Source organism: Macaca mulatta, chromosome 4, assembly GCF_049350105.2.
Source record: "Macaca mulatta isolate MMU2019108-1 chromosome 4, T2T-MMU8v2.0, whole genome shotgun sequence".
Lineage (NCBI taxonomy): Eukaryota > Metazoa > Chordata > Mammalia > Primates > Cercopithecidae > Macaca > Macaca mulatta.
Window position 1 is genome coordinate 175,641,197 of NC_133409.1, and position 17,497 is coordinate 175,658,693.

General features: G+C 41.9%; 1 protein-coding gene across 2 annotated transcripts in view; it reads right to left on the bottom strand.

Annotated features, from left to right (window-relative positions):
• Window positions 1–17,497, bottom strand: part of DSP (desmoplakin) — a 45,951-nt gene that overhangs the window by 25,562 nt on the left and 2,892 nt on the right. For both annotated transcript variants that reach the window (XM_001084900.4, XM_001085012.4), the window contains exons 2-4: window positions 6,222–6,324; window positions 3,831–3,979; window positions 2,408–2,582 (exon numbers count right to left, since the gene is read on the bottom strand). In XM_001084900.4, coding sequence (XP_001084900.3) covers window positions 2,408–2,582; window positions 3,831–3,979; window positions 6,222–6,324 — 427 coding nt within the window. The remainder of the gene's footprint in view (window positions 1–2,407; window positions 2,583–3,830; window positions 3,980–6,221; window positions 6,325–17,497) is intronic.

A 17,497-nucleotide genomic window follows, 5' to 3' on the forward strand; every position in this document is an offset into this window, starting at 1 on the left:
GCAGTAAGAACATAAAACACATTGTTCTAAGCCACATCCATGTTCTAATACACTTGGCAAGGCTTCAGAAAAGGGAGCCATTTCAGAGTCAGACAACAGAAGGTTACCCAGGACTTTGACCCTTCTCTCCCACAGCTGTCTCGGCTTTAAACCAGAGACAGCCAGGTGCGTGCAGTGGGACATTAGCAACGAGACCAGGCTCCGGCTCACGCCTCTCATTACCAGCCAGGTGTATAGTATCTGACCTGTCCATCGGCAAACACAAATCGGGGAAACAAAACAAAGGCTCAGGAGTGCCTGCCTCCTGATTGGCTGCTGGGGCAACAGTTCCCTTATCAGCTGGGCTCTGCAGCTCAGTCTCCTGGGAACAAGGTAAAGAATGCAGGGGAACAAGGGATAAGGGAAAAGGAGGCAGAGCAAATCCCAGAGCAAACCTGCAGTAAGCAATCAAACAACTTTTAGTTTGTTTGCAACCATGAGGGCTGCCTGCCTAATCTGGAAAGCATCGCTTATCAATTGCTTCTGTTAGAAAATGACATAAAACTGGCCAGGCACGGTGGCTCACACCTGTAATCCCAATACTTTAGGAGGCCAAGGTGGGCCGATCACAAGGTCAGGAGTTCGAGATCAGCCTGACCAACATGGCGAAACCCCGTCTCTACTAAAAATACAAAAAATTAGCCAGGCATGGTGGCAGGCGCCTGTAGTCCCAGCTACTCGGGAGGCTGAGGCAGGAGAATCGCTTCAACCCGGGAGGCGGAGGTTGCAGTGAGCCAAGATCATGCCACTGTACTCCAGCCTAGGCAACAGAGTGAGACTCTGTCTCAAAAAAAAAAAAGAAAATGACATAAAACTGAATTCATGTGGTAATACTTTTCCAAAATTTAAAACCATTGAGTATTTACTATATTCTTAAAAAGCTACACTTAACATAAATACAAAAAAAAAATGACAAATTACAGGCTGTCATCTTCTTATAACTGTCATACTAAGACAACTTTAGGGGATACAATGTTTCATTAACTAATTTGATTGGAAGGCTGTTTTGCCCATCATTGCAGATCCTTAAGACGTAGTTAAGCCCCATCACCTCCGCCATGTCTTCCTTTGACTGCTCCACTCCACAGGAGCAGGCCACCCTCCCCTCTACTCCCAACTAAGCAAGAATGTATTATAACTGATCTAGACAGAAATTTGGCATTTGGTATGCATCTTGTTTTCTTCAATAATATTCATTTTCAGGACTAGGGACCATCATCTTTGAACCCTCGGGTGCCAAGACATATAAAATCCTCAAGAAACGTGCTCAAAGATTAGAAGGAAATTTGAAAAAATACAAATAGGTTTGTATTTAGGTTTCTGATATTTTAACTGACTTTTGTTCTCTCTAAGCCCTACCTTCTGTAATAGCTTATATTCTTTATAATAAATGGGAGAAAAAGTTAACTGAATGAATGAATGAATGAATGAATGTTTAGTCACTGAAGTCCTCACTACTTAGGAAAGAATACACAAAAATTTTAAAGTTGAGACGTTTTAGAACCACTGCTGAATTAGTCTAACAACTAAACAAACCAGCTTTCTTACGACCACATCTACATTGCGTAACAGTCTCTCCACAACTTATCACTCTAACACATCCACATTCTCAAGGGAAGGGTTAGGAGTAGGTTTTCATTATAAAATTCCCATCTACATGATTGTGGCATATTTCTACCACCACCTGTTCATTATGGGACATAATGATTACATGAAACAACACAACAATCATTAGTCTTGACAAATACTTTGCAGAAACTCCAGTTCTAGGGAAAGGATCAGCAGATCCTTCCAACATTATTTTACTTCACTCCCACACCGGTGACGTGATGGTTGCACAATGAGACAACTGAGACTTCAAAAGTATAAGGTAAGCAACCAATGAGCCCAAACCAGAACGGCTAGTTTCACTGTTTCCAGCTCCTGCAATCTGTGAACATTTTAAATGAACCACCACAATGGGCTGGTTTTCAAGTACCTATGAGTAAAACAGATGAGGTCAGTTGCCACTCACATAGAACAATGAAGTTATTTAGCACATAAACTCCCACAACAGATGTTTCCGGGGGTCAATATAAGAACTGGATATTCAAAGTCTACTAACTAAATTACACATGTTAAATATGACCTGTGTGATAAAGGATGACTATAAAGCAATGAGGTTGAGTCCCCAAGCCACACTGAAATCTCATTCATTCCAAAATAGAAGACCACTTTTCAAATTGTGTAGGAGGAAAATCCTGCAACAGCAAGCTGCTGCTGCCACCTGAGGTCTAGAAGACTCTTCGTCACACCAACACATGGGCTGACCCCATCGTGCTGGAGGGCCTGGCCTGCACGGGTTTGGGCTGTTCAGGAAGCTACTTACCCTTTGCTGCCTCATCCACCCCAAACATTCACTGGTGACGTGCTTGGTGAACTCATCCCAGCCAGAGCCGCTCTGACAAGTGTAGCCTCCACCACCCTTGGAGCTGGCCCTGCGGACTCGAGGGACACTGATGGCTTTATAAAGGGCTCGCATTTGCTCTTGGAGCTGAAGAAGTCTGAAAAGAAAAAAAAAAAACCTTTAAACCACTGCAGGAAAACAGCCTATGAAAACCCATTCTGGGCCAATTTCCCCTTTTCTGAGTCTTTCGTGTCAATAGAGAAGCTATAAACGTTTTATGGTATTTGAAGATTTTTTTTTCTTTACCCCAGGACTTAGGTCTTAATCGCATACAAGTTAAATCTTAGGAAGAGGTTCAGAGCGTGAAATAGCATAGAAAGCATCACTGCCTTTGCCTAATCTGAGAGTAACTTTCTTTTTTTTTTGAGACGGAGCCTGGCTCTGTCACCCAGGCTGGAGTGCAGTGGCGCGATCTCGGCTCACTGCAAGCTCCGCCTCCCGGGTTCATGCCATTCTCCTGCCTCAGCCTCCCAAGTAGCAGGGACTACAGGTGCCCGCCACCACGCCTGGCTACTTTTTTGTATTTTTAGTAGAGATGGGGTTTCACCGTGTTAGCCAGGATAGTCTCGATCTCCTGACCTCCTGATCCATCTGCCTCAGCCTCCCAAAGTGCTGGGATTACAGGCCTGAGCCACTGCGCCCAGCTGCAACTTTCATTTTCTCATGAGTTTTGTCCTGGGAGTTTTCCTAGTACCCTGAGCCCCAGGCAGTAGTAGAACAAATTTAGACTACATTTTTCTGCCTTATAGTCTCTGCTTCCAATTCTAAGGGTCTCATTTTTGTATTTATTCAACTAAGCTTGACTTGATATTTTAGACCCTTAAGTGACTCACACCTGTAATCCCAGCACTTTGGGGAGCCCAAGACGGAGGATTGCTTGAGCCTAGGAGTTCCAGATCAGCTTGAGCAACATGGCAAAATCCTGTCTCCACAAAAAAAATTTTTTAATTTGCCAGGTGTGGCACATGCCTATAGCCCAGCTACTTGAGAGGCTGAAGTGGGAGGATTGCTTGAGCCCAGGAGGTCGAGGCTGCGGTGAGCCACATTTGTGCCACTGCAGTCCCACTTGGGTGACAAAGAGACCCTGTCTCAAAAAAAAAAAAAAAAAAAAAAAAAAGGCCTTTCTGTCCTCTGAAGGGAGGTACAGTTAACATCTATAATGAACCAATCACTTTATTGTATTAGAGATACATAATAAAGCTGCAAAATACCAACTAAGCAAGCCTTTCCTTGAGAACATTTGTGCTGCCTTCAAAGGACGACCTAGGTCATGGAATTGAGTGTAACTGGATATGTGGTGTTCTTTTTCATGGGGACTGCCCGATCCATGCTCTGTGGACAATACCTTTTCTGGTAAGCATCACAGGGCTGGCCCATCTGCCGCATCTCTCTGATCAAGCCGTCGAGGATTTCCATCTGGTCATTGGCCTGGGCAAAACACTCATCCAAGTCTCGACTCCGAGTCAGCTGCATTCCATCTCCATACTTCAATTCCTGAAAGAAAGCATTCACATCAAGGAAAAGCTTCCTGTGCATTAATGGAAGCAAGAGCTTCCACTGTAAGCCTGACAAAAACTGTAAGTTTCCTCACTGAAAATGATCTTATTGAGTTAAGAAGGTAAACAGAGGGAGATTCATGAACCAAAGTTTGTGGACTATCTTTTAAATTTGCTTGGCTTTTAAAGGCACATTTACCGAATGCTAACCTTCCCCTTGCTTCAACATGTTACATGCTGATCTTTCATATTTACACACAACTCTCATCTAATGGGAATTTCACTGTGATAGGGACACCGTACGGTTATGCCAGATGGGGCCTCTTACGCACAAACTGGGTTTTTCCTATACCTTATGGGAACATAACATTTGAGTTCTTTTTTTTTTTTTTTTTTGAGACAAAGCCTTGCTGTTGCCTAGGCTGGAATGCAGTGGCGCGATCTCAGCTCACTGCAACCTCTGCCTCCAGGGTTCAAGCGATTCTTCTGCCTCAGGCTCCTGAGTAGCTGGGACTACAGGCATGTGCCACCACGCCAGGCTAATTTTTGTATTTTTAGTAGAGACGGGTTTTCACCATGTTGGCCAGGCTGGTCTCGAACTCCTGACCTCAAGTGATCCACCTGCCTCGGCCTCCCAAAGTGCTGGGATTATAAGCATAAGCCACCATGCCCGACCAATGTTTTAGTTCTTAAAAAGAAGGCTTCTGCCTGGTTAACTGTATTGGGCCAATCAATGTCCTGGTTTTGATGATGACTATAATCATATAAGATGTCACCACTGGGAGAAGCTGGGTACTGAGTAGAGACCCCTCTGTACTATTTTTGCAACTTCTTATGAGTCTATAACTATTTCAAAATTTAGAAAGGGTTTTGTATTTAGAAAAATAAAAACAAAAACAGAAAGCTTCCTCCTCTGCTTCAGTGCCACCTGAAGCAAAATTCTCTGGAATTTCCTATCTGCTGCCTTTACTTGGCTTTAGCCAAATGAACCTCATTTCTCTAAACAGAAATGTTAGCAAATGTGACACTATTTCCCTAACCTGTTTTTATTGCACGTTGATGCATATAAGTAAAAATAAACTGAGAACATGAGGCCATGCAAATTTTCAGAGCTACATGTAAAACGTATCCATAGTCACTACACACGACTGGTGTGTGTGTGTTCATTATTAAGTCACTGGTTCTACTATTTTGTTTTGTGTAAAGGAATTGGGCCACTGTGAGGAACATTTCAAGGAGTATGTTTCAAATCAGACACTCGAAACAACTAGAACTAGAGCCAAGCTAGTTTGCTGAGCCCCAAATATCTCTAAACATGGACTAAAGTGACATTATTTTTTTAATTGGATAAAGAAACTCAGAACTAGAACCCACACAGTATCTAAATTAAGAAATTAGAACATTAAAATACAAAAAGTTCATTTGGTTAAAATCTGTTTCAAATGTAGGTTATTTAAAAGGGGTACTTTGTAATGAGGCAGATTCCAGATGTAACCTTGATACCGATGTCAGCATTAGGGAAACTTCTCTGAAAAGATTCAGTAACTCAGGAAAGGGATAGAAAAGATGGCTACGGCCCCACCATTCTCTATTCTGTTTTTAGCACACTCGGAGCAAAGGTGAATGCTAATGTTTTAAAATGAAGACTTTACACAGCAAATACCACGAACTCTATGATTTCTAATCTGGATTAGATGAGATCCTAGGATGTCTCAGTTATCTCAAGAAACATCTCAAGGTTCTCGCAAATGTTACCATTTCTCCTCAATTTTCAACTGCCTATTTTTCCACATTTTTCTGTTTCCTGGATAGAACTGTTATCTCAATATAGTCATTTTCCCTGAAAAAAAAAAATCATACTAAATTGATGGTGCACATGAAGATCCATCCCAGCCCAGGCACAGAAACATGCCAGGCTGCATTTCTCAGAATGGCAAATATCAAAATGTCACGTAAATCATAAATTGCTTTATTTCCAAAAAGGTGGCAATCTGTAATGTAAACATTTGTTGGGGGACGACGGAGAAGTGTTTGAAAGCTGGTTCCCATTGTTAAACCAACATTACAAATAGGTTAAGAAGACACACATCTCTCTGTAGTCTGGTCTGAAAAACAGCATCTCTAAACACTCCGTGACAGAGGTCAGTGAATAGGGTGGCCCTGGGCAGCAGAAGCTAACCGGAGCACAGTTGGGTGTGGCCAAGGCTTTGGGAGAAGCGATGGGAACAGAGAAAGCTTACAGGCTGCACGATGAGCTCTGCTCGCATCAAGCAGTCGGAGCAGTTCTGCAGCAGCTCCTGGATGGTGTTCTGGTTCTGGTGCCTGGACATCGTGCCGGTTTGACTAAGGAGGCAAACACAAATAAACCAGACATAAAATAACTTACTTCAATTCTGAAATAATTTCAAACTTGCAAAAGTTGCAAAAACGGGACAAAACCACTCCTGTGAGACCCTTTACCTGGAATCCCAATTGTTAACATTTTCTTATGTTTCCTTCATCCCCCTTCTCCACTCTCCATAGATGTGTGTGTATTTATCTATGTGTATATATTATTTTTTTCTGAACCATTTGAGAATAACCATGCCCTTCTACCGCCAAATATTTCAGCATGTATGTATCTCTGTATACATATTATTTTTTTCTGAATCATTTGAGAATAAACATGCCTTTTTAACCTCCAAATATCTCAGCATATCATTCCTAAGGATAAAAACATTCACTTATATATAACCACAAAACAATGATCAAAATCAGAAAATTTACGATTGACACGAACAATTTTCCAATTAATAGAACTTGTTCAGATTTCACCAATTAGCCCAATAATGTCCTTCATAGCAAGTTTTCCCCTCCCAGGTCCAGGATCCAATCCAGACATTATCTCTTTGAGTTATAAAAACACACTTCCGGCAATGACAATGACACAGAGCTATTTCAGCTTCACTCCTGCTTCATTCCACAGCGGTCCCTAATGACAGTCCCCAACACCACAAGTCCCTCTGCAGGAAGACCTCACGGTGTCAGACACAGAGCATGAAGATTTCACTGGCAAGTCTGGCTGAAGGAAAGGCAGGAGAGGAGAAAAAAGCTTACACTACAAAAGTATTGACCAGACACAGTGGTTCACGCCTGTAATCCCAGTGCTTTGGGAGGCCAAGGCAGGAGGACTGATTAAGTCCAGAAGTTGGAGACCAGCCTGAGCAACATAGCAAGACCATGTCTTACAAAAAAAAAAAAAAAAAAAAAAAAAGATTATTTTTAAATTAGCCAAACATGGTGATGCGTGCCTGTAGCTCTAGCTACTCAGGAAGCTGAGGTGGGAGGATCACTTGAGCCCACAAGTTGGAGGCTGCGATGAGTTATGATCACACCACTGTACTCTTGCCTAGGTGACAGAGTGAGACCCTGTCTGTAAAAAAAAAAAAATATATATATATATACACACACACACACACACACATATATATATATTCTGTAATTCCTGTAAAAGACAATAATGGTTTTTTAAAAATCATGGTGTGAAGAAAGTGATGGAAAATTTAAATACATTATCTTTATTGCAAAACAAACCCATTCTCCTTTCAAGATGTTCCTAGAATACCTATTTTTCTCTACAATGAAGCTCATTCAATGTACATTCCAAATGAGGCACTTTTCTGGAAGACTCCTAGAAGAAACCTTAAAACAACAGTGGTGTTGACGAAAAATGTTGCAGACGGTCTGTATCTTAAAGAAAGAGATGACAGAGTTTCATTTGCTCTTCAAGCAAGGCATAACCGAAATCTGGCTTTTAAATCTACCAAGATGTACTATGCCACAGCACAGCCCACTGTAGTTTGGTTTCAGAGAAGTTTAAAGCAGACCAAGTGATTATTTAACATCTGTGAAAAGTCCTCACGGATGTGCTACAAGAAATTGGCTCTTCCTACCCAGTCCTTCAGTCAGGGCCAGCCTGAGCCTGCTTTTATCTGATGCCTGTCTAACCAACTGGATATTGTGTGTGTGTGTGTGTGTGTGTGTGTGTGTGTGTGCGCGTGTGTGTGTTTTAAAGAAAGAATTTCACCGTTTAAAAAAAAAAGTTTGACAAACAATGGCTGCATTATGCATAGATGGGATAAGCCCACAGTAATGTGGGAGTTCTTCGCAGCACCTGCCTGCACTGTCTCACCATAGGAAAGCACTTTCTTTTTTGGCCACCCATTTGGGGTTCCTCCCTGCAGGCAAGACTCCCCAACAAGCCAGGACTAGATGAATGTGGGTGAGGAGCCCAGACCTCCCTGGGAACTACTCCCCAGAGAAGACACAGGCTCCTCCAGGCAGGTAAAGGTGAGGTGGTGCCAGAGTCAGCCACCTCTCAAAACCAGGACTGCCCCCACCCATCACCAACGCAACCAGTCTCTGTCTTCCACTCCAGATTATACAGGAAATGAGGTCCATTTCTCATACTGCTGAGATATAAGCAAGATCACATGTGTTGTCCTAACTTGTACAGAATTCCAACTGACTTAGATCACCTTCCAAAACATATCTGTTATAAAACAGAGGAAAGAAATTCGAGAGACAAAGGAAAACATTAAGAAACCCGGCAACCTCACTTAGAACCCTAGGATGAATTAAAAAATTAGGAAGGTCCTGTGTAATTATTTTTATTTTCTTTATTGAAGGGACATAGGAATACCTTTATTCTGAAACATTAAGAAATTCTGTTCAGCAATTTGGCTCCAAGGGTGATTCCCACAAAGAATGCCAGTTCCAAGCAGATAAATGAAAGAGCTGTCTCTTAGCACAATGGAAAGTCAGAGTTTCCTAAATGATTTAATGTGTGCTGCTGTAAAAAGGATCACAAACTGAGCTATAGGATGAGGGTGGGGCACGCCTGTAATCCCAGCACTTTGGGAGGCCAAGGTAAACGGATCGCTTGAGCTCAGCAGTTCAAGACTAGCCTGGGCAACACAGCATAAACCCCAGCTGTTAAGAAAACAAAATGATGGAGGCAGGGGAAACTGGGTGAGGGTACACACAAACTTTGTACTATTCTGTAACTTTTCTGCAAATCTAAAACTATTGTAGAATTAAAATGTATTAAAAAACAGAGACAGGGAGGACAAACACAATTGTTCATTCACAATTGTGAATGAACGCACCGAATTGTGTGAATGTTTTTATTCACACAATTGTGAATGAATGCACCGAAGTGTACATACACCTTTTTAAAAGTGAATTTATGAGACCAAATTCATTTGACCACAAAATACAAAACTCACCAGCTTCTTTTTACCCAAGAACTTAGACTAGTTAGTTATACAACAGTTAGAAATGAATTACATCCAGGATAAAGGAGGTAAGGCAACCAAACATTGGCTTAAAACATTGGTGGGTTTTCTCTATGTTTTAATTCCCTCCCCCTAGTTTTAGAAGACATTCCTATTTCTCTAGAGATCAGTTGGCATCCTATAAAGAGAAGACACCTTACCTGCCTCCCCTTGCCTACCCATATTTGAACTTAAAAAAAAACAAACAAAAAAAACAGGTAACTTCATATGCTGCTAATAATACCAAATAAATTCTTCGTGCTTTTCTAAAGGATTTCCATATGTTCTTCTTTTCCCCTCCCCCTCGAGATGGAGTCTTGCTCTCTCACCCAGGCTGGAGTGCAGTGGTGCGATCTCGGCTCACTTCAACCTCCACTTCCCAGGTTCAAGTGATTATCCTGCCTCAGCCTCCCGAGTAGCTGGGACTACAAGCATGCACCACCACACCCAGCTATTTTTTTTGTATTTTTAGTAGAGATAGGGTTTCACCATGTTGGTCAGGCTGGTCTCAAACTCCTGACCTCAAATGATCTGCCCGCCTCGGCCTCCCAAAGTGTTAGGATTACAGGCGTGAGACACTGCACCCTGTCTCATATGTTCCTGATATCCACTAAAACATTTAAATGTTTTGCATGGCATGTTAGTAAATAAATTAACAACTGCATAGGAATGGGGAATGCACAAAAATCTAATCCTTTAAAGGGTTGAAAAAATAAAAAGCTAAAGTGTTGGAACAATGAAATAAAGAATCTTTGATATCACTATTTGTCCACTGGGAAGTGTGATCTGCTTAACCAAATTTCATCATATACACAACTTTTCAAGACTGCATCTGATCCTTAAAACAAGGTCTATTTCTATCTTTCATCTGTAAGAATCCAACTTCAGTCTTAGGTGTGGCCAAGAATTCCCTTAGGAAACAGACTGAGGCGAGAAAGGGAACTAGGTATACACCTCGTGAATGACTCAGCCCATCAAAACAAGACAGAGGGAGACTCAGGCCAACTAAGGTATAGGGAATCCACCTTGACAGGTCAGTTTGCTTGTTTTAGCCCAGTGAAGAATCCACACAGAACTCGCTGTACTTAATCAGGGAAGAAGTCTGGGGAAAGGATTCCGACCCATCGAGTCAGGCTGATGTCAGACAGACACCAGCTGTATGTGTAGCAATGGATTCTTCAGCACAAGAGCCAGGAGAGCTTGCTTCAGGAAACATGCCTATTTTTTTTTTTTTTTTTTTTTTTTTGAGGAGTCTCACTCTGTCGCCCAGGTTGGAGTGCAGTGGGACAATCTCGGTTCATTGCAACCTCCACCTCCTGGGTTCAAGTGATTCTTCTGCCTCAGTGTCCCACATATCTAGGATTACAGGCACACTGCCACCGCGCAAAGCTAATTTTTGTAGTTTTAGTAGAGACAAGGTTTCACCAAATTTTGGCCAGACTGGTCTCAAACTCCTGACCTCAAGTGATCTGCCCACCTTGGCCTCCCAAAGTGCTGGGATTACAGATGTGAGCCACCGCACCTGGCCAGGAAAAGCATGTTTTTAAAAGCTGTAATTCAAACCCTTCTAAGTCAGATTATATATATATATATGTATTTTTTTATTGACCACATAATTTTAGATTTTTTTTTAATCTCAGAAATTTCTATCTCCATCTGTTGGGCTAAATGGTATGTAAGATTTCTTTACCTCATTCATTCTGTAACTCAATTTTAGGAAACCACCAAAGTCATTCTTCCTTACTGAAAATAATACAAATGTCTATGTTAAGTTCATGGTAAATAAATATATTCATGGTAATTGAATTAAATTTAATTCATATAGTTCAGTTTGGAAAAATGCAAAATTCTATTATGTATAAATAAATAATTTTAAAATGATGTACTTACTAACAAGTGTATAAAAATTTTTTTTAACCCCTAGCCTCAAAGAAATTTTTAATACTGCTACATATGGGTGTTAGGGGTTAAGAGATTTTCAAATCATGTTACGAATTAAAGTAACAAGCCATGAAGTTCAATTTTTAAATCCCATTTTGGTGGCACAGAAGATGGCAGATGTCATGTGCTTTCCTTTAAAAAAAGAAAAAAAAGAAAGAAAAAGAAAATAACTCATTTGGGTCAAATTTATCAAAAGAATATTGACTTCTAAACCAAAGTAATAGGTGCCCTTTAAAAAAAAACTCATCCTTAAAAGTTTTTAACTCTTCTGAGAGATAAATGAGTCATACTACAAAGAACCTACCTGCACATATTTTTTTTAAAGTTCATGCTAAAACTTGTTTAAACAAGAAAGGGTTCCAAATATTTGCATAGAGAGCCCTTCACCGGTGGTTAAAAGAAAACAAGTTCTGCATTCTAATCCAAAGATGGGCCACATGAATGTGTGAACAGTATTACCAAGATTTCAAGGTTTTATTTTACTACCTTCGAAAAAAATTTTCTTTAAAAATAGGACTCCAAAACTAGCTGTCCTAAGGCATTAGCTTTACATGTGTTCCCAAAAATATTATTTTTAAAAATACAAGACAAGGTTGGGCGCCGTGGCTCATGCCTGTAATCCCAGCACTTTGGGAGGCCGAGGCCGCCTGATTGCTTGAACCCAGGAGTTTAAGATCAGCCTGGGCAACATGGCAAAACCCCATCTCTACAAAAAAAAAATATAAAACTTAGCTGGACGTGATGACGCACGCCTGTAAGTCCCAGCTACTTGGGAGGCTGAGATGGGAGGTTGAGATGAGATGGTTTTACCTGGGAGACAAAGGTTGCAGTGAGCCAAGACTGCACCACTACACTCCAGCCTGGGCAACAAGAGCGAAACTCCGTCTCAAGAAAAAAAAATTCATTAAACACCCTATATATACATCAGCTGAAATGCCGTGTTAGCCATCCTTCAAAAGTTCAAAACTTCAAAAGTTACAGCCTTCTGCATGGAGCTTTCCATATCACACCTATGCATCCTCTCCTCTCTTGCATTAGTTTATACACACCTGGCTACGTACTCCTGGAGAGCAAAGTCCCACATCTTAGTCATCTTGGACTCCTACAAACACTTAACCTAACAACATAAGGTTCTGCACACAAAAGGTACTTAATGCATGTTTGTTTGGCTTAGTAAAGTGGAAAAAAAACAAGGCAAACAAAAGACCGATCTGAAGATATTTTGGCTCATCGCATTACCCTGATTTCAAAGCTCAACCAGAGAGCACAGCTGTCCCCTCCCCACTCCCACTCCAGCAGTGAACAAACATGGTGGATGTTTTTCTCTATAGATTTTAGAAAGGCAGCCTCCTTTGATCCTGCATTTTGTCTTCGCCCAGGAGCTACAGAAACAGTTCTCTAATAAAAGTTCTGCTTCTTTTCCAAGCGGTTTTCTTGATTTTCACACTGAGTGCTTGGCAGATTGTGTTTGCGGGGTAGTGGAAAACTGATCACATATCATTAACTTCAGAAGGGCTTTGAAGTAGGGCACAGTTGGAGTCCCCGCCCAGCTCAGCCACTTCCAGTTATACAGCCTGTGACCTTGAGCAACTTAAAGTGACATCCACTGGCGGTGCCTGGAGCTTCTGCCTCTAGGACAGGTAGAACACCCCCATCCTGGGGCTGAGGTGAGGCTCAGAGGGGCACTGCAGAGGCGGAGATAGCTTTTACTTGCGGAGGCTGCTGCTGTTGTTATGGTTCTGAAATTTCTTTCTTTTTTTTTTTTTTCATGGAGTCTCACTCTGTCACCCAGGCTGGAGTGCAGTGGCACGATCTCAGCTCACTGCAACCTCCGCCTCCCGGGTTCAAGCGATTCTCCTGCCTCAGCCCCCTGAGCAGTTGGGACTACAGGAGCACACCACCATGCCCGGCTAATTTTTGTATTTTTAGTAGAGACGGGGTTTCACCATATTGGCCAGGCTGGTCTGGAACTCCTGACCTTGTGATCCACCTGCCTCGGCCTCCCAAAGGGCTGGATTACAGGCATGAGCCACCACACCCAGCTGAAATTTCATTTTTGTGTTTTGTCTTTGCCCCAGTCCACAACTTTAAGGATGTCCCACAGCAAAATGGGGGTGGGGTGAAAAGAAAAAAAAGAGAAAGAGGAGAAGGAAGTAATGGATTGGGTATTAAGTGTGAGGTATTTTCAGGAGTTCCTAAGGTTCCTTACAAGACTCAAATATAACTGAGACAATTCATAGAGAGTGATACACTTTAACAGCACGAAAGAAACTTATTGAGGGTAAGAAAATTCAAAGGCCAGGTGCACTGGCTCTTGCCTGTAATTCCAGTACTTTAGGAGGCCAAGGTGGGAGGATTGCTTGAGCCCAGGAGTTTAAGACCAGCCTGGGCAAGATAGTGAGATCTTGTCTCTACAAAAAAAAATTTTTTTAATTAGTTGGGTATGGTGGCGCATGCCTGTGGTCCTAGCTACTCGAGAGGCTGAGGTGGGAGAGTCACTTGAACCTGAGTGGTCAAGACTGCAGTGAGCTATGATCATGCCACTGCACTCCAGCCTGAGCCACAGAGCAAGACCCCATCTCAAAACAAACAAACAAAATGTAATTCCAAGCAGAACCTTAGATCTGGTTGCTGCAGCTTCTCACTAAACTGTCTTCATTTTCATGAAATGTAGATTTCACATTCATGAGCCCTTCCAGCCCAAGGTGTCGGTGGCGAGGCATACATTATTGGACTGCACTAGTATTTTACAAGATGTCACCTCAAATGAGCAGCTCATGTCTGAGTCTTGGGATCTGTGGGGCCATGGCTTCAAATTCAGAACCACACCTGAACGTTTTCAAGTGGCAGGGCCACTGGGACCAGCCCAGCAGGAGGGAGATGGAGAAAACCAAGGGGTGTGGCACTGCTCCCAGCTGCAGCAACAAGGCCTCCAGACTGAAACCACTCCTTCTAGAACCTCCTGGTCTGGAAAGACTGGTTAGCTGAGAGTGAAGACACACTCCCCAAGTCTCACACCCAAGCCCTCCTTTGCTCCACCCTGAGAAGTCAGCATGAGGCATCAGGGGCATCAGCAGTTTTCCCCTTTCCAAGACATTTCCATTACCTGAACAATGAAATTATGCCCATATTTAGAGAAAAAAATGACTGTTGAAAGCTGTATTGTTCCATTAAATAGATCTGACTAACAATTAGTTGGCTTAATGCAGAATCAACTTGAGTTTCTCTTTTCCTAAGCCGATAGAAACTCTACAGGAGTATTAATGAAAGAATACAATGATTATGAAATATTTCACAGGAATGCAGGCTGAGGAATTCAACAGATTCAAAATAAGCAATAACTCAGATCGAAAAGGGTTTACAAGTAGAAAAGGTGAATTCTCACACTGCAGGTTTAATCTTCTCTTGGGTCCTTGCGGTATACTGGATTCAAATCTAGCTTAACCACTTAACCAGCTGTGTGACCGTAGGCAAGTCATTTAAATATTTTAACCTCAGTTTCCCATCTGTAAACTGGGAAGTTTGTTATGAGGCTTGAGATAACAAACGTACTATACCAGGCACATCACCGTGTGTTTGCTGGGTAACGGTAACTATTATTAACCACAGACCTGATATTTTTATAAAATATACAAGTTAAATTTCATAATCATGTAAATGTTACCTGCCATATACTCAGCTAAACTAGATCTTGCTTTGCAATCGTTTCCCAGAAAAGTGTTTAGACTATCTACGCTCTGAGTCACTCGAGCTCTGCGCCTGTTTTCTCAGACTCTCCCTTGCCTGTCGCATCCAATTCTTAGCTGAAGCTGTCACTCCACCTCGGCAATACCTACTTTCCCATCCACCGCCCTCACCCTGGTTCAGACTTTCATTCCCTCCCTCCTTCACTGGTGCAATGGCTTCCTTAAGCCAATGCCTAAGCAGTCCAGAAGCTCAGTTATGATCGTCTAACTTCCCTGCTCCTCCCATGGAAGAGACTTTCAATGGCTTCAGTGAAAACCTGCACCAGCTTCCCTCTGCCTATCCAAATCCCTCTCCAGGGCATTCAAGGTCTGGAATGCCTTGGTCAAAGAGGATGCTTCCTCCTTTCACCTGACTGCCTCCCTGCTCAGAGCGAATGCTCAAAAAGAGATCACTCCACAGGCTTTGCAGACTTTTCTCAAGCTCTTCTCTCCCCCGGAAGGCTCTCTGCCCACCCATCTTGACACAGCTGAAATCCTCCAAAGTCCAGTTCGACATCACTTCCCTTATAAAGTCTTCCCAGTGCCCCCACGACAGATGTTCTCTCACCTCCTTGTGACGTCTCTGAAGTCATGTACACCGCTCCTGGGCATTCCGCTTTTGTGTGCTAGTCTTCGTGTACTTATCCTTGGAAGGGCCTACGCTCCTTTCAAGACTATAGATTTCCACCTCGATCTCCCCTGACACAACACAGAATGCAGCCGATGCTCAGTAAACACTTGCTGAATGAAAGACTTAATGGAATGTGAGATACTTTCATGGTGTAATTACAGGCCTGTCCATTCTAAAAGTCAGGCTGTGAAGGCACAGGGAAAACCAAGGTGAGGATCCTTGGGTCCTCAGGCCAACCCAGCCATAAGTGGATTCTGGGATCTTGGGCACATCCTCAGCTTCCTGTCTCTAAAGTGTGCATGTGGGGTTTCTGCCTAGGCTAAGTGATCCTTAGGGGCCCCCTGCTCTAAAATTCAGGCAAATGGACCTGTTTGTCTCATGGTAAGAAATAAGCTTCTCTTAAAACCTAATTTAAGACTAACTTTAAAATGTTTATGAAATAATGATCACATGTATCTCAGTTTTGAAATCATGAGATCTGAAGAAAAATAAGCATTAATATTATAACCACATATTTCTGAAGCTTAATGACTATTTTCTGCTTTTAATCCTCCCACAAATCCACCCTTTGATGGGTGAAAGATCTAACTGTGAGGCTTTGTTACTTTGATAACAAATTTCACTACAGATTTGTAATTTGTTTTAATGACAGGAATAAGACTAGAGTAATTCTGCTGTAATTGAAAACAATATTAATATAACATCCTATCCAAGAAGAATCCAAAATTTACATTTCAAGACATGTACATGTCTATTATTTCATTATCAAGGTTGTAACATTTACCAAATGTTAACAAAATTAAGTAGCTGCAGATTCAATTCAATCTAAAATAAAGACACAAAGAACAGGCAGGTGGTAGGGGAAAAAAAGGGGATTATGATACAGTGAGATCTAATACTGTCCTAAAAATGGGTAAGTGCTGTTCGTGGAAAGGACAGAGAGAGGGAGAGAGCTGTTTTAAAGTCATTTTCAAAGGAAAACTAATAGTTGGGCCCTCTACACATTCAAATTACTTTATTTAGGGAAGGGCTAAATACAAAACACTCAGCTCGAAAATCACCAATCTATTAATAATTCAGCCATAAATAGCAGTTTTTGAAATAAATGAGTTTAAAGTCAACCAATAGTTTTTATACTAGTTTTGGAGCTTAAAAAAAAAGGAAGAAAGAAAAGAAGAAAACCACAAAAACCTTTATTTAGAAAATCTTCGGGTCAGAAAAATACTTATGAAATTCTTAATCATCATTCACTTAGCAGAGGGCAGTGGCTCCCTTGGGCATAGAGGGCACCCTGCTTCTACAAAGTGCATGGCACGGCCAAACATATCCCTCCACACAAAACCAGAATGCCACCAGAAAAACTGCGACATGCCCTGTCTTCAGCCAGTCGCTATTATTTGAAAACGCAGCAGTCAGCATTTGTGGGCGATTTTGTAGTCAGTAGCACCATTGCAGGCTGGGACAGGCTAGGGAGGAAACTCCATTGCCAGGATCCCCAGAAAGAATGACCGCCTCCCAACTCAAGCCCTGAGCCTGACGCCCTGCTGCCAGGCAGAGCAACATTAATGAGGAGAGAAAACATCCTTCCTCAAAGTCAGGTAATTTTTCACTTGGGTCTCTTTCCCCTTCCCAGAGATGGGAGACTTGGTAAGTTTTATAAGTAGGCTTTAAGTTGGAAAAACAGAACACAAGAAATGATACTACACGATGAAAATACATGGAGCCTGCCCAAAATTAAATGTTTCAGTGAGGAATCCTAACAAAACATGTATCTTGATGCAGTTCATTAACCAATTAATTTATTAAAGTTTTACTTCTCTACAAAAGGTATAAGAAACCAAGGGAGTGAAATATTCGATTAATAATACTGATTATTGTCTATTTAAAAGATAAGAAATCCAGGC